This window comes from Botryllus schlosseri, chromosome 4 (assembly GCF_051294905.1).
Source record: "Botryllus schlosseri isolate E-star chromosome 4, Bs_hap1, whole genome shotgun sequence".
Lineage (NCBI taxonomy): Eukaryota > Metazoa > Chordata > Ascidiacea > Stolidobranchia > Styelidae > Botryllus > Botryllus schlosseri.
The window spans coordinates 20,436,832-20,459,943 of record NC_137239.1 but is presented as its reverse complement, the minus strand read 5'-3'; the positions used below and the strand labels follow the sequence as shown (position 1 = coordinate 20,459,943).

The following is a 23,112-nucleotide window of genomic DNA, read 5'->3' as shown; positions in this document are numbered from 1 at the left end:
GTATTTTATGCTTACTTTTGCCTACAAAACTGAAAATTGTCAAGTAGAAGTAAAAGTAGTCTAAACTCATAACTACTTAAAAAGTAGTGTGAGTGGGAAAAAACTACTTCAAGTACTCCAAAAAGTAGAACTACTTCGTTACTGACCACCTCTGCTACTAATAGACATTGGTCATCAACTAAATTTAGGAAGTAGTCAAATAACATATGTCTAGTCTACATGCACTTAGTCAAGTATTCAATGACTAGGACTTGCAGTCTTTCTTAATCATTTGTTCGACCCAAACAGCTAATAAGCCACACAACAAATATTTTTAATTTGGTCAAGCGGGAAGGAGGGTTTGGTTAAATTTACATCAAGTTTACAACCAGACGATATTGCACGAAATTTTTTCAAAGGTAATGAATGAATTCGATCAGTAAATATGTTACTTGCATGTATTGGGGGTCGCCTCTGTTTAGCAATGTGCTCATTTGGCAAGGACGGGATTATTTGACGTTTCAGACATACCAATAACGACGGTTTCGGTGAACATGCCTCTGTCATTTTGTGCAAATGTTTCATCGCCGACGATCTTGCATCGAGCGCACAAGCGAAGTCGCATGTTGGAAGACACGTTATTAGGCTATCTCCTAATTGCGAGTATAGTTGGACTCAATTCTGTAAATTGCGCATATTTATAATTTCCAGGAGGGGTTCCAATACTAAATGCAAGAAATGACAATAAATCATGCAAAGTGCTAAGAAAAATTTCAAGTCAAGTAAATGTGCTATAAATCTGAATATTCTTTTCACATCGCAGCCATAGGAGGTCATGAAATATAGGGCTGGGCACAATGATGCGAGTGCTCGAATCTGAATCGGGTATTAAATTTAATGATTCGAGTGGAGTAGTAAAAGACGATTTGTGCGAGTAATGAAATTATACGCTCCTCGCAACTGAAAGTTAATTTACTAACGACAATTATAGTTTTGATACTATTTTCCAATGAGTAAACCTAGGAAACCCTGAATGGCCGTGCCGCAGCTTACGAGACATAGTGCAAAGCTACGAACGAACGTTACTGGAAATAACACATTTCCGATGTCATGATCATCCCACATCATTGTCAAGAAGTGCAATGGAATTGGTATGGTCGAAAAAATACCAAAGTATCTTTAATTTGACGTATAACAGGCATTATGTTCTTGTGGTGGTATGCAGGGCCGGCCAACCCGTGGCCCGCGAGAAGGTTTTGAGTGGCCCGCGAGGTAATTTCCGAAATTTCTAATATCAAAAATGGATTGCACAGATTGTGAACTTGCAAGACCAACCAAAAATTTGATTAGTTTGGCCGCAACACTTGAGATGTGATGACTAAAATATCAGTTCCGACGCATTGACAGATCCATCAGCCAGTCACATATTGGTATATCTTCGCACACTACAATAAAGCAGAATAATTTGCGATAGATTTATCAAAAGTAAAAAAAATTCTACAAGCTTAGCGCAACATGTTGTCACTCGATTCCTTGTTTTTAATATTGTTTCCCTTTTTGTGAAAATGGAAGAACGCCTTATGTATCAGATTGAGTCTAACTATATTCGCGATTACGGGACAAAGTGTCGTTCAACATATGCGACCTTGCGTTTGCGCTCGCAGTAAGATCGTTGACTATGAAACCTAGGCACGGAAAGATTGACGCATGTTGGTCGCAGCTTTCGATATCGATATGTCCATGCGCCGAATAGCCCAGTCCTCGCAAACTTAGCCCAGCGATATACGGCAGGCCCGCAATATAGTCAAGTGACAATATTATTGACCTATAAACTTAAAAAAAATTTCGCGCTTCGCGCGGCAAGTGGCCCGCGCAATATTTCGTCAATCGAATGTGGCCCTTTGGCTGAAAAGGTTGGCCAGCCCTGTATAAAAGGTACATTTGAGCTTTGACATAGTACACTCTACTGTGACGTCATAATGAGTAATACTCTACTCGACCTAAATCGTAATGTGTGATTCAGTTAGGCTTACCATACGTCCTCTTTTAAGAGGATTTGTCCTCTTTTTTTAACTTTTTTGAAAGTGTCCTCGGAGGACGCCCTTTTGTCCTCTTTTTTGAGATTTTGTCCTCTTTTTTGAAAATTTAGGTCAGATTTAGAGCAAAATGCGAGTGATATGCCGCAAATTAGCACTGAAGTGACGCTCCGGCGGGTATTTCGGAGTGAAAAACGGTGATTTTAGCTCTGAGCGAAAAGATGACCTTTTTTTTAGTCATCCACCTGGCAATGTGGAGAGAAAAACGTTTTTTGAGCTCTGAGCGGAAAAGATGACCGTTTTTTTTAGTCAACCGATCGCAAAGTGGGAAAAATTCACCGGTTTTTGAGAATTCTACTCCGGTTTTGCAAGTTGCAGATTTCTGAAAAAGTGTCCTCTTTTTAGATTTCCAAAATATGTTAAGCCTAGATTCAGTATCATCGAATCACTCAGGTAGGCTACTCGATTTTGCCCAGCCCTAGAAATAACCACATGTAAAGAAGTAATTATGCCAACGGCCCGCCCGAATATGCTCATTGAGCATTGCTCAATTATCATTACGGGTCCTAAATTTTCCAAGACAACAGCTCACTCAGCTCTGCCATTACTCTGACTACGTGTCTGAGAGAGGATAAAAAATGTATAGCAATATTTATGCAATTACCAATATTACTAATCGTTTCAATCATAAATTATGGAATTTTTCGTGCTTCGTGCGATTGGACCGGACAAGACGCCATTTACCAAGCATAAGAAATCTCGCGCTTAGGCAGTGATGGAAACGTCGATTCCGATGTGAGTCTGGGGGGCTAAGCCCCAGAAGTCGGGTTTATCACCCCATTGGGGGCAAGACCAATGTGTTTTGTGGGGGCTGACGACGTGCTGTTTCGACCCTGCTGGCACCCAAACATTTTCAGCTTGTGGGAATTGTAGCGCACTATAAAACTGATGAAATGCTCGCGACATACAAGAGAACACCCAGCACCTGGGCCAAGGCGATGCAGAGAGGAGTTTGTTTGGATTGTGGCATTCATGGTGTTTGTCGACTACTATGGTCACGGTCATTTACACCAGGCCGATATTCTTCATTTCAATTCCGTAACTGCCGACTTATAGCACGGCCCACTTCTTGGCTTTTTGTAAGACACCGCCTACGCGGATGAGGTGGCGAGGTGGAGCCTAGATAAACCTCCAACACTTATATTTGTTGTAATCTGTAGGATTGCCAGTAAAGCTACTCAGACAGACGCGTACAAACTACCCATTTATTTATAGTTGATGGTTAACTAACTAACTAACGGATTTTTGAGTATTTCTAGTTCTAGTGGCTGATTTTGAATATCGAGTAATTGCAGTTCTAGTTCTAGTTCCGCATTTTGAAAATTTGGTATAGTTCTAGTTCTAGTTGCGGATTTTGAAAATCGGGTGATTCTAGTTCTAGTTCTAGTCGAGAGTTCTAAAAATTGAGTAGTTGTAGTTCTAGTTACGCTTTTTGAAAATCCAGTAGTTTGTACAAGTCTGCTGTTTGGTGTGTACTAGAGATGTACGGATCATGGTTTTTCGGGAGCTGGATCCAATCCTGTTCGGTGGAGTGAATTCCGGATCCAATCCTGACCCTGTTGGTAAAGATTTTCGATTAAATGCACCTTGTACGACCACAAACGATGTGATCAGATATCCATAAATCTGACTTTGGTGCACAGTGAGTGCGCGGTCGTAAAAGGAACAGTTTCACATCGTCCAAACCCTCACGTTCACACTCGCACTCTATGTCGCTAACGCCGCCAAGGGGCGCTAGTGGCCACTTTAAGAACCACAGCTGTAAATTAATGTTGTAATCAAATGATATGCATTAAATTCATCGATATTTCCGCTTCCACGGCCCGCTTCGAATCCGCGCAAGAATATTGGAAATCGCAATGAAAGACGACATCGGACATCAGTGAGGGTTACTCATGCATGAATATCTCCATGGAGACGGTTTTCAATCTCGCTTGTTATCGTTAGAAATCGAACTCCGCAAAGCCATGCACGCTTGAATATTAGATATTTCTGAGCGATTTAGTCACAATATTTTATCACAAAATCCGACAGGTATTATTCCATATTCAGCAGATATATATATATATATATATACGGGCTATGTATCACTGTATCAGGTCATCACGATTTTGGCGAAGGGCTTGTTCAATCTATGTTTTTCAAGATTTCTGGAAGTGTGTTTTGTTGTGATAAGAGCATGACATAATGTATAAAAAACAGTATCATAATACATGTAGAATACCCTCGTTTATAAGTTAGCAATGACATAAACTTGCAATAACATAACTTGACTGCATATAACTGCTGTGGACACATGCAGGCTTTCAGACAGTTGTATTTAATTAAAAAATGTTGGACAAAATGATATAATACCTAATTCGGAGCAGAAACAGCAATAGAACAACATTTTGAATCATGTAGTCATAGCTGTAGTCGTTAAGTTTTGACGTGTAGATGTGGATCATAATAGGCTAGCACTGTATCTGTGTGATAAACTGATAATAGTAATAGGTAATACGATGGAAAAGTGACTGATAAAAACAGAAAAGAATACAGTAGGTCTATATAACGTATAATAAATACAATTTATTCATAAGTATATAGAATAGATGAAAAATTCTAGGATGGACTAGATACAACAAATAAATAGGAAGAAAACGTATGTAACAGTTTTAAGAGGCAATTTTAAATGATATTGTGAACATTTCTTGTAAATTAATGACAGTAAGTGTAACAGAACGATAATATAGCACATGCATTTATACTGATGTAGAAAATCAATATTATTTAAAATATTTTCCATGCAATGCTCTAAGAACTCTGTTAAAGTGGTCTGCATACTGGTGGAATAGATTCCATATCTTCAAACTGGCTATTGATACATAGATTTATGGTGCCTGTATGCAGTAGACGGTATGCCACCCCATCATAGAAATATGATGCTATTAATGGCATTGGACCTGCTGCATAACGTTACCAATTTTGGTACATTACTGATATACTTGAACGCATGCTGAGTAATTCTGCTATAAATTCAGATATACTGGTATAAATGGGTCTTGTGTCTGATATTTTGTAAAGTAAAACTGATTCAAAATGTCGGACGCCGAAGAGCCCGTCGCTGTTGCTGATGGGAATGAAGAGCCTGCAAAGTCTCCTTCACCTGAGCCAGGTAAGCTAAGTTTATGATTATCCATTGTAGATTGTTAATTTCGCTGCAATAATGTGTTAAGTTCTAGCATCAAATTTCATACCATAGGTAACTGATCGTTCTGATTGCGTGTCTAATGGTCTGTTGGACGGGGAGTTGTGTGTACTTTCAGTACTAAATTCCAACTAATAGAATGAAATTATTTCGAAAAATTGCAATGTAACTTTTGATTCATCACTATTCTAGTTACCGTATACTTCACATTAGTTTCATCATTATTGTATTGTCAAATTCAAGCCCATGACATTCATCCCTTTCATACATACTATCAGGGAGAGGAATGCAAACAATTAGCTACATTGTGTAGCAGTTGTGAAGTTCATACAACTCTGATTCCGACTTATACAGGTGTATCCCATAATTAGGCTATGTTTTGTAATGAGAAAAATAGCTTTAACCATGATTGAAGAAGCGGGGCCTGAACATTTACTTTAATTACAGGTGATGTTGAAGACGCAAATAAAGGAAATGAACTCGATGAGTTGGTAAGCTTTGGTCATTTTATTTGATTCCGTGAGTTGATCCCTTTTATATCATCTTCTATCACTTTTCATTCAGTGTGCATGCCTCCTTTTTACATCTCCTAGGCCAGGTGGGTGTCTGATTTCAAAGACTACTTCAAGTCGTTTCGACACCATCCTGTCTTTTCATTGTGGTGCATTGAAATGATGAAATTGTTAACAATAAATTGAATTTAATTGAATCTACAGCGCAATAATAGTGAGCATGTACTTGATAACTGATCCAACATGAGTTTTAACAAAGCGTGAAATGTATCTTTTGGTTTTTCGCATTCACAATGTTCGATACTGAACAGATGGAGGCTGGACTTGGGATCACATTACTTGACCGGTACCAGTGATTATTTCATTTGTGGCATGCCGACATTATCAAAATTATTTTCAAATGCTATGAAATACCGCAGTTTTATTACCAACGCGAGTCGCACACTCACATCGTGATATTGAAAGGCCTATTAATTTTCTATTTCAGTGTCAATATCGCAATTTTTAGGATTTGGTTCAATATGATTACTTCCAAGTCCTTGTCTTCATTTTGGCCACAATGTTTTTACATCTAAGGTTAAAAAGGTGCGGCAGTGCGTAACGCTGGCAGGCATGTCACCTGATATGTGGACCGATGATCATACGCCTATGATGGGCAAATTTTTCACCGACCCGGATACAAGGCTGCTGGTTGTCTACATTGACAAGGTAACTATTCTTTGGTAGAAGATATGTGGAAGGTACATTTTCCATACCGCTAGCAAATGCTAGAGTACTGCTAGTATGCAGAAGGTTGTTGTGTGCTTTAGTTTTGATTGAGACTGCTCCAAACTCAATTTCGTTCGTTCCTTGGCCTAGCTGCACCAAGAACCATCTGATATATTTTCTACATATGGGTACTTCTTAGATACAAACACCATACTGAGCTAAGATTGCCATGGTTACTCGACAGGTATGTACCCAATGTGACCTGGGGGTACCATTTATTATTAGTTTTCAAAAAATACACGAGCACCATCATTCTTACATCAGTACGTGCTTTCTTGCAGGTCAACGGTCTTACCGTCGATACTGTTGTTCCTAACCAGGAAAATGCCAACGAGATTGCCTATTTTATATGGTGAGTAGTTTGCAAATAATCAGTTATCGGCCGTGTCTAATGGAGCCATTAGTATTCTGAATCCGAGATTACCAGATAATAAATGAAATTAAATGCTGAGATCTATATCTGTTGTCTGTAGGAACATCAACAATGTTTAGTGTTTTTTAATTGCCCTAATCCCAAACTAAATTCTAAATAGAAAATCTGTAATACAGATTATTGTAGGCTATCATCAGCTAGGCAGTAAATTATGGCAGTAATTGTGCTAAAATCTTTGTGATGTGTTTTCTGTTCCTATTAGAATATATTGATGATATTTTACATCGTTTTGGAAGTTGATTTCGTCATCCCTAGAGACATAATAGGAGGTCTACCAATATTCCTATAAACAATCTTCCGGTGTAGTCGTTACGAATAAATATTGCCATACTCTCATTAGCATCAAAAGCCCTCCTGAGGTAGGCCTACATCCTAAATTCAGGAAGAAGCTTGACTGATGTGCTTTTTGTAGAATGGGAGTCTTTTTTCTACCGTACCTATGACACGAAATCCACCATGTTTCGTTCATTTCAGCAAGGAAAAAGTTTCAGCCATCACGACGGAGAATTTTCATGAAGTCATACAGTGGGGCTCCGTCCGAGCGGGATATCTCGACACGCTCCTGCGCATGATGAACGTTATTTACGCCCCTATGTTCTTCCAAAACAAGGCCTGGCCCGACAGCATCAAAAACGACTTCAGCTCGCAGCTACACAGGTAATGTGTGGGTTCTGATTTCACTTTCTTCCTTACGCTTCGACTTCAACATTTTTTAATGTCAGGTTACTTTTTACATTTTAAATTTTGTTCGGTAGAGAGTAGTATCACGGCAAGTGGGCGATGCGTACACTGTATGATTGAAAAATTCATCCTGAAAAATTCATGTTTGTGAACAACTCGGAAGGAAATAATGTCGGAGTCATATGTAGTGATTGGGACACTAGAACCATTAGGGCTGGAGATATTTCACGATTGCACTTTGATAAAGTGATGCTGCTAATCTGTCATGAAGGGATTTCGCCCTGACAAAATCACAAAAGCAGTTTTTGAAATCGCTGAAAAAGAAGTGTAAGTAGTCCAAAATAATAATAAAAAAAGTTTGAAAAGTAGCGGTGCCCAATTTGAGTTGGCCTAACCATAAAAAGAAGTATTTCATTACTGACTGCCTTCTGATACTGACATTTATCTCAACTACCTAATGTGGTAATATTTTTGTGCAATTTAATATATATGAATGTTGTTTTCACTCTGTGATCCATGAATGGAGTCCAATAGTTATTCAATTTCACTCCACCCCTTCTATGTTCCATATGTCATCTCATTATCACAATATGAAATTATCAATTTTAGATTTCTGGCCGGTCTCACCGATATCAAGCACAAGATACAAGGCAAAACTGTGTTGTATATTCCCAACGAAGGATTGATGCAGGAGCCAGGAGTGTCGGCCAAAGATAAAGAATTCGTACAAAGGCTAGAAAGTACGGTATCAAATGTCATTTGTTCTATTCTTCAACGTACTGACGAGGCACTTATTCGAATCTTTTACCGATGTCGTAATAGGCCTGCAAAATTACACCATGGAGAGCATATAAATCCAGATTTGGAAGCGTTATATTTAATACTGATTAAGCATAATTTGACAAAGTTTTATCGAGCATCTGATGTCGACAACCTGTATTACTGTGTGTTAAAGAGAAGCATATTCTACCTCACATGTCTGAGTCTTAAACATGGTAATACCAGGACCAGTCAGACCATTTTTACATTGCTGATGTCATTCGAAAACGTCATGGTAAATTACTCCATTGAAACATGCCTGGTTTAATCAGGGTACACATCCCTAATATGGAAAAAGATTGGAGCTGATGTGATGTATATATATAATATATTCTACACTTAAATCCTTGTGCATCCCTAATCTGTGGTTAATTTCTGCGCAGCTGCGACGCTTCACTGACAGAGCATAATTTTGCAAAGTTTTATCGAGTATATGATGACGATAACCAGCGTTACTGTGTGTTAAAGAGAAGCATATTTTACCTCACATGTCTGAGTCTTATACACGGTAATACCAGAACCAGTCAGACCATTTTTTCATTACTGATGTCATTCGAAAACGTCATGGTAAATTACTCCATTGAAACATGCCTGGTTTAATCAGGGTACACATCCCTAATATGGAAAAAGTTTGGAGTTGATGGGATATATATATATTATATTATATTCTACACTTAAATCCTCTTGCATCCATAATCTGTGGGTAACTTCTGCACAGCCGCGATGATTCATTGGACAAGGCAAATCAAAGAAGTGCTGAACGCGCAGGACGCCTTGGAGACATCGGAAAGCTCTGGGCCGCTGGAGGAAATAGAGTTTTGGAACAACAGATGCATTGACTTGTCAGGTATTGTTGTGGTGAACAGAATTCACTTGTGAGAGTCTGTGATATTGGAAATGATGTTACTCACCTCATTATCTCGTTTTCTGGGTTTCTATTGTATTTTCAATGAATGTTGTTGCTGTATTCATTTGTTTGGAACTACCCACATTGGAAAAGCTTCACAATTTAAAAATTTCGATCCACAAAATTCAACAAGTTTCCTGTTCTGTGGTCCGCGTCATCTTCTTGAACATATGAATCTTCCTTTTCTGTGCGAGCATGACCTTTTTCCCTTCAATCCGTACCACAATTGTATTTTAGGATTGAGCGAACAGCTGGACAAACCCGGGGTGAAGAGGATACAGAAAATCCTCGAACTAGCAAAATCGTCCTACGTAGTGCCTTTTAAGAAGCTTTCCAAACTGATACAAGTAAGTTTGTGTGAGGGATTCTGCATATTTTGTGCATAGTTTGACAGTTACTATGTACAGTATGAAATGAAAACAAGTTTTAATACAAAATAAGTCAACTCTTGATTTTATTCATGATTCCATACCATATATTGCTACTCTTACATAAAATAAGCCGTAGAATTCAAGTGTAAGTGAGAAAAATGTGTCTTATGTGAGAGTAATTATTGCAGTCATTATTCAGCTGGAAAAATTTGCGACACGCCACATATTTCTGTTATTACAGGATGGCTCCGCTCAAGCGCAGAGCAATCTGAAATTCTTATCGCTGCTGAGAGAACCGTGCGAGGAACTGAACAAGGCCACCCCGAAAAACGTGCCGACCATTTTACCGAAGCTAGTCAGTTACATCCGCGTGATATGGGTCAATTCCGAGTTTTATAACACCAGGTAAAAGCTTTTTTGATAAACACAAAACCCTTTGCACTCATACACACACTTTTTTTACTCGCAGAGAAAGACTCACGGCGCTGTTTCGGAAACTTAGCAACGACGTGATCAGAGTTTGTTGCCGTGAGATTTCCCTCGACCGAATTTTCGACGGATTTGTCGACAGCAGTATCGTGTCGTTGAATAATTGCATAGAGTGTTGTCTCGCTTGGAAGGGTATCTACAACAGCAATTCGCAAGTTCATCACAAGTAAGTCTGAGAGCCATTCGTGTAGACTGGTAATATCACTTTACTCAACAACCAAGTTACTTCTGTGAGTACTTGCATGCGCTAAACACTCTCTAGCATGTTTAGAAGAATCGGAAGCTTATCTTGGTCCCTCCATTGCTTTCCTTGCAGTGTTACATCAGGTATTGATACTACTAGGCAGAAGTTTGATTGAAAAGCCGTATGTGGTCTTTCTGATATCTCCATATCCGTTCATTACCTGGTGTCTTGCGTATCACATTGTACATTGCTTTATCAGCCTAGGGCACGTTTTTGCAACTTCATCAATTTTTTTACAGCCTCCGTCAGCTTCCGAAATACTCGGAAGTTATATACTATGGTGTTTAAGCTAATTTGGAGGATTCTTATATTGCAGCTTTTTGCAACTTTTCTCCATTTTTTCTTGCAACTTTTTGTAACTTTTTCGATTTTTCATAAAACTTTTTGCAACTTTTTTCGATTTTTCATGCGAAGCTTTGCAAGTTTTTTCGATTTTTCATGCATACTGGAAATATTTGGCACTATATGTAAATAGATCGCTATATTATTTCACTGTTGTTTAAATTTGAGGTCCTTTGTGATTTGACGTACATTCAGGCTAGACCACCGAAAATTATATTTTCACAGGGTTAATTTTTTCAGGCTATAGATCTTGTTGACGTCGCCAACACTCAGTTTTGCTACAGTACCTTGGATACGGATCGATTCTAGTATCTCATACCCTAATAATTTCAAGGATCTTGTCCTTGAATGCAACTTTTTAGTGCAACTATTGTGAAGAATAAATGCAACTTTTGTGAAAATTAAATGTAACTTTCCACGGACTTGACTACAACAAAAACTTGCCCTATTTATCACCTGATGAATGAGCGGAGCTCCAAAAGCTCGTGCTACAAATTAAGTTATATATATTTATAACTGTACGTGTAATAGGTTGTGAAATCTGCCAAGATCTTACGTTTATATGTATCGTCTCCTATCGACGCAACAAAGTATTGTACATTGCGTGTCTTGAGGCGATGAAAATCATAGAGCCACTCATTAGGATTGTGATTTGCCTACTCTCTCCTGGAAAGTAGATACGTCTTGTACGTGGGATCAGTGAATTCAAATTTTTCATGCCTTTCGTGTGAATAAAATAGCTGCTGTAGCTCAGTGGTTAAAGAATTGGTCTCGCAATCCAGGTTCCAGTTTCCAATCCAGGCTGTTGCCCTTAACCAACCACAGATTAGTACAATCTAATCCAGTTATGCTCCTCATCCTGGGGAAATTGACAGGGTCAAGGCCGGAAGGGTTTATTTATTTAGCATCAAATTTTTCTTAGCCTTGTTCCATTCCTAATGGTTGAATGTTGGTTCATATGAGTGGATAATCATAGTGATCTTATGATCGATTCTATGCACCAAATTTGAAATTGAAATTTTAAATATTTGTCTACTACTTCGTTAATAAAACTTATCAGTCTCAATTTCACTGTCACTGTCTCAATTATAGATTTTCCAAGAAAGGATGGATTTTGGACGAAAGCTCGATTTTCGCACAGGTGGACGCCTTTATTCAACGTTGCAGGGACTTGCTGGAGGTTTGCGAATGCCAGAAGCACTTTGCGAGAAGGTGTGATTTCCGATAATCGATATTCTACTTTAACATGGGAATCGCACCAATTTGCCGGTCTTGACATAAGGGACTGATAAAAAATAACGTATTGTGTACCGTTGCAATATTGATTGGCTTGGCGCCAACTATTTTTGGGACATGGATTTCACGAGTGGGTAGCAGGGACTGGCAATCCTAAACACTGCATCGACAATGTGAATTATACTACAAGGTGTAAAATAATAATAAATGTGGCACGGATTGGCTAATTTTGAAATCATCTATGTTCAACTTCACTGAAAGCCAACTATATTACCGAAACACGGGTTGACAGACCAACATGTTGTCAAAATGTACACTATTTATAGCATTGGTTGCCGTCAATATATTGACGTGTTTCCAAGATGCTGTGTGTTACTTTTTTTTCTCACATTTGTATTTTAAGAGCTTCTTGGAGGTACAGAACTTCAATATACAATTGAATACATGTTCGTATTGAAATGACCCCGAATATTTTCGGCTGACACTCGTCAGGGGCAATCGTCAGCAACTAGTACAGAATCGGATGTATATGTCCTTTCCGATTCTTTACTAGTTGCTGACAAGAACCCCTGACGAGTGTCAGCCAAAAATATTTGGGTTCATTCCAATAGGAACATACTACTCATTTATGTTTTATTAGCTAATCTAAAGTTTTGAGGTTAACGGCTTCTGTAGTAAGATGCTCTTGGCCTGGGTGGCTCAGATTATGTGATATGGAGCCTCCTGTCTATACCTTGCTTATCTGGAGCTTATTTCACATTCCACGAAATTGCATATTTGTTGTGCATGTTATTGATTTGTAATGTTGACGACTAAAGATTCTCTCTCTTACTGACATGCACCTGATCCCGCGAGCTACTCTCTCACAATTTGCCAATCTCTCTTCCAGGAAGGACGGTGACAGAACGCCGCTGCCCAGCTTCCCAGGACAGCGTGGACCGGACATCGCCAGAAGCCTGCTCGAGATCGAAGGCACTTTTGAGAAGCATCTGCAAATCTTGAGAACGGTCAAGAAGGGAATATTGGACGTCAAAAATACTTCGTGGCACGATGACTACAACAGGTGTGATTGTGTTTTCATACGTAACTGTCTGTACGCTTAAACATTCAAGCATTACCTTTTGATTGAAAATCCTTTTAAAACCTTGAAATTTTGTCAATCTAGTTACTTTCACCTTTTTTGAAGAAATTTAATTTGTGGTCAAAGTGACACTCGTATAGCGCAACATTGCTCTTACTTCATACTCAAAGTTTTGTGTGTGAGAGAGAGAGAGTTATTTCTTGATTCGTCCAACCGAAAAGAAAATCACAATAGCGCATGAAAATGATTACAAGGAATCTCAATGGTGTAGCACAGCTTTTAATCGTTATGACTCTGGGTAGGGTCCACTGGTCTGATCACACCTGCATTCAACAATTAGGCGCACAGGTGTTATTTCTCAATTTGGTTTTATCTATTGTTTACCGAATCTTCGAATAGGCATTTTGACCACCTCTCAAACGTGAAATTTATTATTTCACCGTTTTCATTATGATTCTGAAACCCACTCAGGAAGGTGATATTCTGGCGGTATTATACAGGTGGCATTATTCAAAAAAAAATCTGACCATATTTTGAAGGTTAAATTTATTATTCCATCCTTTTCATTTTATGCTTCACAAACGCACCCATAAAGATGGTATCACATACAACCGTTTAGATCTATCCAACAGCAAATACCATAATTTGTCAGATTTATTGTGAATTTTCTTCACAAGCTATAAACAATGCTGGGCATTTGTGTGCAAAAACGATGTTTTCTCAATCGTCAGATTCCGCAGTGGCGTAAAGGACCTGGAGGTCATGACTCAGAATCTGATCACGTCCGCGTTCGAGACCGTGAGCACCGTTGACGAAGGCGTTATGCTGCTAGACGTTTTCCAAAGCTTTGCCGCCCGGGAATCGATAAAGCGGACCATAGACAAAAGAACGGTGGAGGTACGTGTCAATTGAAATGCCTGTAACCAAAGGTGGTCAAAGTCGGCAGCATTCGTACTTGAGTAGCAGTAGAAGTGATGCCTGTGGAAGTATAGTGATTTCCAAGACACGTTAAAACTATTGTATGGGGAAGTCTATAATGAAGGTCTGAATAGCACTTGAGTAAGTGATGGAAACATATCCTATAACTACTTTATACCTTACCAAATCCAAAGTGCAAAAAGTAAGTGGTTTTGCCTAAAAAAGTCTTTAGCAGAAGTGGAAATAGTCTATAAACACTACCACTTGAATAAGTTATGCAAGCTGTCAAAACATTACAACTACCTACTCAGAAACAATAGAATGACTTCGTTACTGAACACCTACATTGCTTTATATTTGGATATATGAAACCCTTTTAGTGATAAGTTTGTCAACAACTTGCAGCGGAAATGGATAAATATAGTTTCTGACGTCGCAGCAATTTGAAATCTCGTTCGCAGGTCTACTCCATGTTCAACGACGTCTTGAATAACGTCAAGAAAGAACTGAGCTACAAAGCGACCAATCTGATGCCGCAACATCCGAAATACGCAGGCGCCGCGCACTGGGCTCGTGGATTGAAAAGGAGGATCGACCGACCCATGGAGGTTGGCCTTTCTTTTTATCAGGGCAAGGAACTAATGCAAACCTAGTTTTTTTATTATGGATTCTTGAAATATATGTAGCCACAGAGAATCTAATTCTTACTGAATCTGGTGCTCGAATGAAAGTGATTTGCGAAGGCTGTCCGAGTGTCCGTGATGAGTATGCTCTACTTTGTTGGAGTAATGAAGTGTTCACTGCATGTTCAAGTTGTTTCCTTTGATATACCTCAAACCAGAACTATATTTTCATCTGATTGAGACATGCTGTTTACAATGCGATTCAACAAACAAACACATTGCTACAGTCATTGTCATTGCAGCAGTGGCATTAGATACTAATACTCCAGCTTGATAACTACTTTTACTCCTGCTTTAACTGATTTTTTAAACCAAGTTACTCACTTTTCACATTCAAAATATTGTCGGGTTCTATGTCAAAAGTCAATAGCAACGCCTCATGCTGTGATTTACTCATAACATAGGCCCTGGAGATAGTCCGTGGCCGAACGTACATTCACAGGTACATTCTACAAGTTACCACTCTAACGTATCTTGGTTTTCCATAGGTCCTCAGCAAAGCCCACTTTTTGCCCGAAATCGGCCTGGGCCAGGAGACAAGGACGGCGTATTCTCAACTCGGTCAAGCGCTCGACGAATTCGTCCGAAAGACTTTTAACGAGTGGACCAACACTGTCGACGACCAATGCGTCAGGCGGCTAGACAAATCTCTCATGCAGAAAGGAGCTGTGCAGAAGGATATGTTGAACATGAACTTTGACAAGTAAGAGAGATACTGGAAACATAGATTGAGGATAATTTTGTAAATTCCAGAAAATTTTCAGGAAATTTTGGAAAATATGGTGGTAAAAGTATTGTCGTTGGTACTCGAGTAGAAGTAGAAGTAACAAAGTAAATCTCCACTAATGTAACATTAGAAGTCAAGTCAATGTTACTTTTATACTTTTGTCTCGAGTCAAGTTGAGTCATTTTCAATTCATCACCGAGTCAATACCGAGTCTTTGTACGGACGGTGAGTCCGAGTCAAAGTGATAAGACTCGAGTCCGACTCCAAGTCATTGTGGTCACTGTTCAGTGTTCAGTTTCTAGTTCAAATAATGTTCAACTCAAATTTTGACCACTCTGCTTGGGTGATATCGAATGCCTCACATTCATAATATGCTTATTCGTATCATTCTTACCAATTTCTGGCCCTAATTTTGATGTACGAGTATTGATAGAGGAAATATCAATAATGTGGAACTTTACTATTCTTGGAAGTTGCAATGAAATGCCTGTCTCAGCCGTCGCGATTTTCCAAATTTAGGACAACCCTAGTAGCCATTTTCAATCAGACAAAAGTAAACTGCAATAAAAATTTAGGTATTCCAGTGAAATAGTATGGAAGGATAATCGCGATCTTTTTCAGGGAGCTTCTGAAGCTCTTCAACGAAATCCACTACTGGGAGAGGTTGATGTTCGAAATTCCTCACTACGTAAACGAGGTGTACATGAAGAAAGAGGAACTGAGGAATCTCCGGGAACACGTCCTTCTCGTCGTCAGGTATGTTAGTGGCAAGACAAAATTTAAAATATCATTTTAATCCCGGCAGACAATATATGAATATCGTTGAATTTTTTCACTCATAACATTTTAACTGATGCTCATAGCTATGGAAATTAATGTCGAGAAAATATGGGAAGAATTTGTAATGTGCCATATTAGCACCAGATTATATGTCTCGATTTTCATGTGTGTGTATGTATGATGTACATATATATTTTCTCATTTGCTTTATTTCTTCAACCTTTTGTCGTACACCACAAATTGCACACAAATACCACAAATAGTCTAAAACATATGAGAAAGTAGACTCGAAGCAGACACAAAGTAGACATCACCTCAAGGCTGACTCGAAACTGAATTCATTATATTAATATCACAATTCATCTTACAAATGACTTTCATATTCACCCAGGGACTACAACCGCATCATATCATTACTGTCGTTTGAAGAACGTGGCTTATTCCGAGAGAGAATTCGGTCGCTTGATAAAAAGATCCGTCCCGGGCTGTCGAAACTCACTTGGGCTTCGAAGGGAATTTCGGAATATTTTGTAGGCGAATGCCGTGGCCACGCTAAAAAGGTAAGAATCTACATGAATAATGTCTACTATGCTTGCAGTAAGACTCTGTGTATGTAATGAATATTATATCACAGTATGTGGTATCGCCAAATTTAAGATTAAGACCAGCAATGTCAATGATGACAGGGGTCACAAGCCTAACTGTACAGTTATCATAACAGAAGTGCATGTAAACCTAATTTATATATTAGCATTAGGAATCAAATCTATCTGCATTATTCAAAATTCTACTAGTTAGAATCGAGGAAATAATTAGCCTGCAAATTGGTATTAGTGAATTGCAACAACATTTTGACTTTTTGTCATATTCAGGTGCAAGCCATCGTCGACGATTACAAGGCGGCTAATCTGTCGATTGCACGCAGCTGTCGTAAGATTAGCGAGCTGCTTCTCGTGTCTTTGGATGGAAAGAAAATCTATGAGGTATGTGTGACAGATCTTGCAAAACTCGCCAGATCACAACCGCACGTGACGGAATTGCTTGATAAGTTTTAAAAATGATGTCATTTGCTTGAAGAAACCCAGTCATAGTAGAAACGAGTGATTGATTTCGACAGTGATGTATTTCGACAATAGAATTCATCAAGATGCTTGCAAGATGCTCATACAACTATAATAACTATGTGATGTACATCGTTGTAACTACATCTCCAATGCAGCAGGGGACACCCTTGAAAAACCTGCCGCCCCCATGATTAACTTGCAACCGTCTGTGTTCATGACCGAATGTAAATAAACTCACGTTATAGGACTTGGAATTCCAAGACGATCAGTTTGCTCACCGAGACAACATGCAGAGGAAGCTTGACGAAATTCATGCCGGCATCATTGCGACGATGAAGAATACTTACAAAGTTTTCATGTCGGATGGACAAGAGGTGACGCAAAAAGATCAGAATGTTTTTTTTTAATGGCGTTAATTGAAAATGATGAATGGATACCAAAAAGAGTTGAACCAACTTGGTGAAGTCAATCCATCAAACTTTCCTCTTGGCCTACAAATATTTAAATAAATATGTAGGAATACATTAAAAAGAGGCATACACTTACACAGCTCTACAGTCAATTAGAAATAGCCATATAAATATGTAAGACTTGTTTATTCAGAGACTAATGATGACGTATGTTTAATTCTTTGTTCGTTTGATGTCACTATTTCTTGATAATATTGTATGCTAAGACTTGTTTTTATTTTATTTCTAAGGTGTATACTCATTGGGTACGCTACACGGAACGCATGGATCAGCACGTGGAAGACGCCTTCCGTTTGAATATCAAATGGTCGTTACAAGAAATAGCCAAGGCTGTTACGGATGACGCTAAATCCACGCCGAACCCGCTGTTCCGCGTCAAGGTCAAACTCGTGTCTGGGAAAAAAGACATTCCACAGGTACTGAATAAAATCAACATTTTTTATGAAAAACCGAAAATTAGTCTGGTAGTTTTGTTGTGTTGAAGTCTGACTTACAACCTATAATCTACAATTGTATACTGACTCAGAGAAAACTAGCATTCTCAACCTATTACGATATTCCTAATTTTAATTCTTGAACTTGGAATATATTAGTTTTGATTTAGATTTTTTTCATCAATGCTGGCCCAAGTCTCCCTACATCGGTCGATGTTAAAAAGAAACATCTATTTATTTTAGTGTGTAATTACCTCAAGGATAAACGCTTTCATTGCAATTGTGGAGACATTTAGTTGAAATTGAATTTGTGATAATATGTGTTGTTAACTTTGTGCGGATATCCCTAATCTCCTTGCTCTAAGCTTTTGTTATTCATTGATTTTGCCACCAAGAATAGGATTAGAGTTAGGGTTAGGTTTATGTTACGAAAGATTAGAACCACCAATGACTTTTAATTATTGTAAAGGTATGGGTATCGGATTTGGTATGTGTTGGTAATCTGTCGGTAATTTAATCATGCAAGGACTCTTACTATGTATGCCTTATAACTCGTGTAATTCTTTGTGCTTCAGGTTGGATTTTCACCTACCCTCGACGAATTAGCTGGAATAGTGAACACCGTAAGCACGCAACTGACTACGGCCATCGCGCATTTCAAGAGATTGCCCGAGTTGCTGACCAAGTCCAGAAAGCAGCAGCTTTACGAACCCAAAGAACCTGTCCACACAATCATCGGTAGGATTGGGCTTGTTTTTTGCGCCTGATTCAGTAGCTTGGTTCTTTTGAATTACCCCTGACGAGTGTCAGCCGAAAATCGAATATATTGTTCAATTGCAAATTGATGTTCTGTACCTCTAAGTGCCTCTTAAGACTCTATTTTTCCAAACCTATTTCAGAACGTGACGATGAAACCAGAAAAGTCCAACGCATCATCCACGACGGTATGGAGTTGAATGCAACGCGCCTCGAAGAATACCTCGGGACCTGGAGCATTTACCAGGAAATCTGGGAGATCAACAAGGACGCCTTCATAAGGAGATACCAGAAACTTGATCCTCCCGTGCCTAGCTTTGATTCCGATATTGCAAGGTATTTTTTCCGTCTCCGAAGTAGGCCTACATGTTATGACACTAATCTTCACATGTTTTATGCGAACTCAGCCTTTATAAATGCTAAATTAACCCCAACCCGAGGTGATCAGTGTTGCTACCTGAGTAGAATTGACCTTCAATTTCCACTCAATTACAAGTAAAAGTAACAATTCCCAACACATATCACAACTACTTCAAGTGGACAACTCTAAAAACTACTCAAGTAACTATTCGATTTGGTTGAGGGGTCACATTCTTTAGAAGTGAATTGGAGGTGGCTACTTTAGAAGATGTAACCTAACCCATCCTTAACTTTAATCTAAGTGTTGCATGCTGTTGTGTTACATGTTATTGTGTGGCATGTTATTGTGTTGTATGCTATTGTGTTGCATGCTGAATATGTCTGCGGACCATCTCTTCTGTCTGCTTTTGATAGTAGTTGACTATAATAACATAAGCGGACGTTAAATAAAGTGTGCAAGTAGGTAATAATTAATTGAGTACTCCTGAAAAATACAAGTACTTAGTCATTGACAACTGCCGCCTAACCCTATAGTTAACCTTTTCCCTAACCCTAACCTATCCTTAACTTTAATTCACACGCTCAAGTGTTGCATGCTGTTGTGGTGCATGCTATTGTGTTGCATGTTATTGTGTTGTATGCTATTGTGTGGCGTGCTGATACGTCAGTGGACCATTTCTTCTGTCTGCTTTTGGCAATAGTTCGCTATAATAACGTCAGCAGATGTTAAATAAGTTGTGGACGCTACTAAGGTCTTACTTTTACCTATATCGTTTGCCATTGGCTCAACAAAGTATCCATTCAAAGGTACACGGAAGTGAGCAACAACGTGCAAAAAGAAGACACGGTCCTGCAAATTCAGTTCGTTCTGGTGGACTGCTCGCCGCTGAAATTCTCCATCTTGTCCCACTGTAACGAGTGGCAGAACAAGTTCACGACTCTGCTGCAAGAAATGGCGACCGAGAGACTCACTACGCTTACTACGTTCCTGCAATCGAACGCTTCAAAGTATGTCACTTGGTAGAATTTATCACGGCATCATAGCTGTAATAATGATTTGAAAGCAGGGCTCAGATGTTTTTGTAAATCTACTCTGAGAATTATACGTTTGTTACATGTTTAGTTGTTATTTCTACCAAGTGAATCAACATATTGCTGAATTAAAAATATTCTGCTCGCCGAAAGAATTGAGTTAGTGACTCTTCTGTAACTGCAACGAAACTTTGTATTAATATTTGAGACATTTGATTAGATTTTAAAGTAGTTCGAGTCAGAACATTTAATATCCCCAAATCTGATTCCGAAGGGTGTTACAAATAGTCTGCGACTCCATCAAGTGAAAATGTTACGAAAGTCCGACTCCAACTCAAACAGGTATCTTTTTGCGGCCACAAGGAAAATGATAAGTTAGATCTCATCCGAAATAATGTTGTATTTCTGAACCATGACTATTTCGTGGCGCTTCGTGACCATTGTGAGGCTCGATCACTGCTTCCTAGAAATGCCGGTCAATGAATATTCATAGCCTTGTGCAATATGCTTAGCAGATAATTACCAGGGACGGTGTTTTCTTGTTTTATATTTTATTCATTCTTCTAGTGAATATCAAATTGTGCGTGTGAAATTTGGTTTATCCATGTCGCGCTCACGGTACTTCATTCCTATAGGGTGAGCATGCCGCCCAAGACTTTGGACGAGCTCGGCGACAGCTTGGACCTTTGGGAGAGCCTCAACTCTGAACGTGCCGCCACCGAAGCCAAGATACAACCGATTCACGAGCAGTTTGGCATCTTGGAAAAGTACGAAGTCACCGTGCCGGAAGAGGTATAAATACGTCCGCCGTGTTATTATCGCTTAATTTGTGAATCTTATGCGCAAAACCACTGCTCAACACCTGCGCAGTAGTAATCACAAATGATTACAACTGCATAGTGATGGGATAACGTCTGGTACAAAGTGAAATCCGAAATTCGATCAATCTCGATTTTGAATTCTGAAATCTGTTCACAAAATAACCGAAAGTGATCCGTACCCGACTGCCTTCGGTCATGTAAGAAGGATGCTTAACCACACGATAATCTCTCTTTTCTGCCAGACGACTCAAATGCTCCACGAGCTGAACGACGAGTACATGAAGTTCCAACAGTGCCTGCTCGACGCCGACATCATGCTGAAGAAACACAAAGAAAAGTTCAAGTCAGGCCTGCTCACCCAGGCAGAAGAATTCCGAAAGCATGTAGGCGGCCTGTGCTCCGACTTTTTCCAGCAAGGGCCTTTCACGAGCGGCTTTACCAGCGAAAAGGCGTTGGAGGTTATTGGGAATTTCAAGTAAGTGGCATTCAAAGTAATCAGCAAGTAGACATAGACAGCGTAACTAAGAGAATGCTTAGAGTGAGCCACACAACGACCAGTTACTTACTAATTACTACTGGAGATTACTGCAGTAACATCTAGCTGTTCAACCTACCAGGAAAACACAAACACAAAGCATCAATAGGCAAAGTCTGATAATCAGTTTAACCACTGAGCAACTGCGATCTTTTCTTTCATTTCTGTTACGAATTTCAAGAGCAAAACACATTGTTGTTCAACACAAGTTGAAATTTAACGTTCATGAGTTGAAAGGCTTTTATTTTGACTGGACCGGAGTGTTTTCAGCGGTCGTGTAATGCTGTTTTACAGATATTGCGCTCACAAACCCTCTCTCTTATTCGAAATTTTATGCTGGTGACCTCATATTTTGTGATGCGATTGTTGATGTACAAAGTTCTCTCCTAGTTGCTGACGATTTACCCCTGACGAGTGTCAGGCGAAAATATTCGGGTTCATTCCAATATGAATATACTACTCAAAGAAATATCTAAATGAAAACAGTCCAGTTCAGTATATCAGTAATTTTTGCATTTAAAAACAACACAAGATTGATATAAAATGATAACATAAGAAGAAGTAGAAAGGACGTGTAGTGTTCTTCCAATAAAACCCTCACCTTGGCCTAGCACATGTTTATAACGAGTGTATACACTGAATGAAAAGTAACAAGGTACTGTCACACAGAAAAGACAAGCAATGAAAATGAGGTACATGGAGGCCCTATCGGTAGGCAAGATAGATATGTCTTCTAATCCCTCGACTAGTATGTATTCAGTATTATATGCGTGTATTTTGAAGTGAGAGTGGACAAGAGACATGCTCGACGACTGTATGATTGCCAGCAAAATAACGTTACTCTGTGCGGGGCCCGTCATACTTCGTACTAAATTAATGCAATTACGTACAGGAAAAATGTATCTGACCTCAAGACCCAAGAAACGTCCCTACGCCGCGGCCTCGGCATCTTTAAAATCGAACAACAGCCCTCCAAGGACCTAGTCGGCCTGGACAAGGACCTTGACTACATCGAACAGGTAAGGTGTTTTTTTGCTGGGCCGCTTTCGCCAACTTTTTAACATCCATTTTTCGCCCGTAGATCTGGGACCTGACAAAAGAATGGGAGGGACTCTGGGACGAATGGAAGGTCGGACAGTTCAAGGACCTGGTCACGTCCGACATGGAGATGACGGCGCAGGGAGTCTACAAAAAGCTGAACAGGTTGAGTCGAGAATTGAAGGTGAGATGTCACATATATTTAAACTTTATTCTCAATTGCGAATAAAGTTTAAACTGCATCAAATTTTATCTGATTTAGAAATTTAGATCCTAATTTAGAATGCTTACTGACGCGATAGAGTTTGTGGTCTACTAAGTTTATAAAAGTAGATTTGGTCGAGGTGTC

The 23,112-nt window shown here is 39.2% G+C and overlaps 1 protein-coding gene across 1 annotated transcript in view; it reads left to right on the top strand.

The window, feature by feature from the left end:
- The first annotated feature begins 5,065 nt into the window (after positions 1-5,065).
- LOC145437332 (dynein axonemal heavy chain 2-like) overlaps positions 5,066-23,112 on the top strand; it is a 68,524-nt gene continuing 50,477 nt past the window's right edge. Inside the window, exons 1-27 of the mRNA XM_080314537.1 lie at positions 5,066-5,229; positions 5,710-5,753; positions 6,351-6,482; positions 6,824-6,894; positions 7,450-7,632; positions 8,266-8,396; positions 9,194-9,322; positions 9,620-9,729; positions 9,995-10,158; positions 10,223-10,408; positions 11,921-12,040; positions 12,954-13,127; positions 13,877-14,042; positions 14,525-14,671; positions 15,235-15,449; positions 16,095-16,229; positions 16,645-16,813; positions 17,126-17,236; positions 17,563-17,691; positions 18,018-18,203; positions 18,797-18,959; positions 19,121-19,313; positions 20,145-20,345; positions 21,005-21,161; positions 21,433-21,665; positions 22,618-22,744; positions 22,807-22,947. Coding sequence (XP_080170663.1) covers positions 5,154-5,229; positions 5,710-5,753; positions 6,351-6,482; positions 6,824-6,894; positions 7,450-7,632; positions 8,266-8,396; positions 9,194-9,322; positions 9,620-9,729; positions 9,995-10,158; positions 10,223-10,408; positions 11,921-12,040; positions 12,954-13,127; positions 13,877-14,042; positions 14,525-14,671; positions 15,235-15,449; positions 16,095-16,229; positions 16,645-16,813; positions 17,126-17,236; positions 17,563-17,691; positions 18,018-18,203; positions 18,797-18,959; positions 19,121-19,313; positions 20,145-20,345; positions 21,005-21,161; positions 21,433-21,665; positions 22,618-22,744; positions 22,807-22,947 — 3,993 coding nt within the window. The 5' untranslated portion in view covers positions 5,066-5,153. The remainder of the gene's footprint in view (positions 5,230-5,709; positions 5,754-6,350; positions 6,483-6,823; positions 6,895-7,449; positions 7,633-8,265; positions 8,397-9,193; positions 9,323-9,619; positions 9,730-9,994; positions 10,159-10,222; positions 10,409-11,920; positions 12,041-12,953; positions 13,128-13,876; positions 14,043-14,524; positions 14,672-15,234; positions 15,450-16,094; positions 16,230-16,644; positions 16,814-17,125; positions 17,237-17,562; positions 17,692-18,017; positions 18,204-18,796; positions 18,960-19,120; positions 19,314-20,144; positions 20,346-21,004; positions 21,162-21,432; positions 21,666-22,617; positions 22,745-22,806; positions 22,948-23,112) is intronic.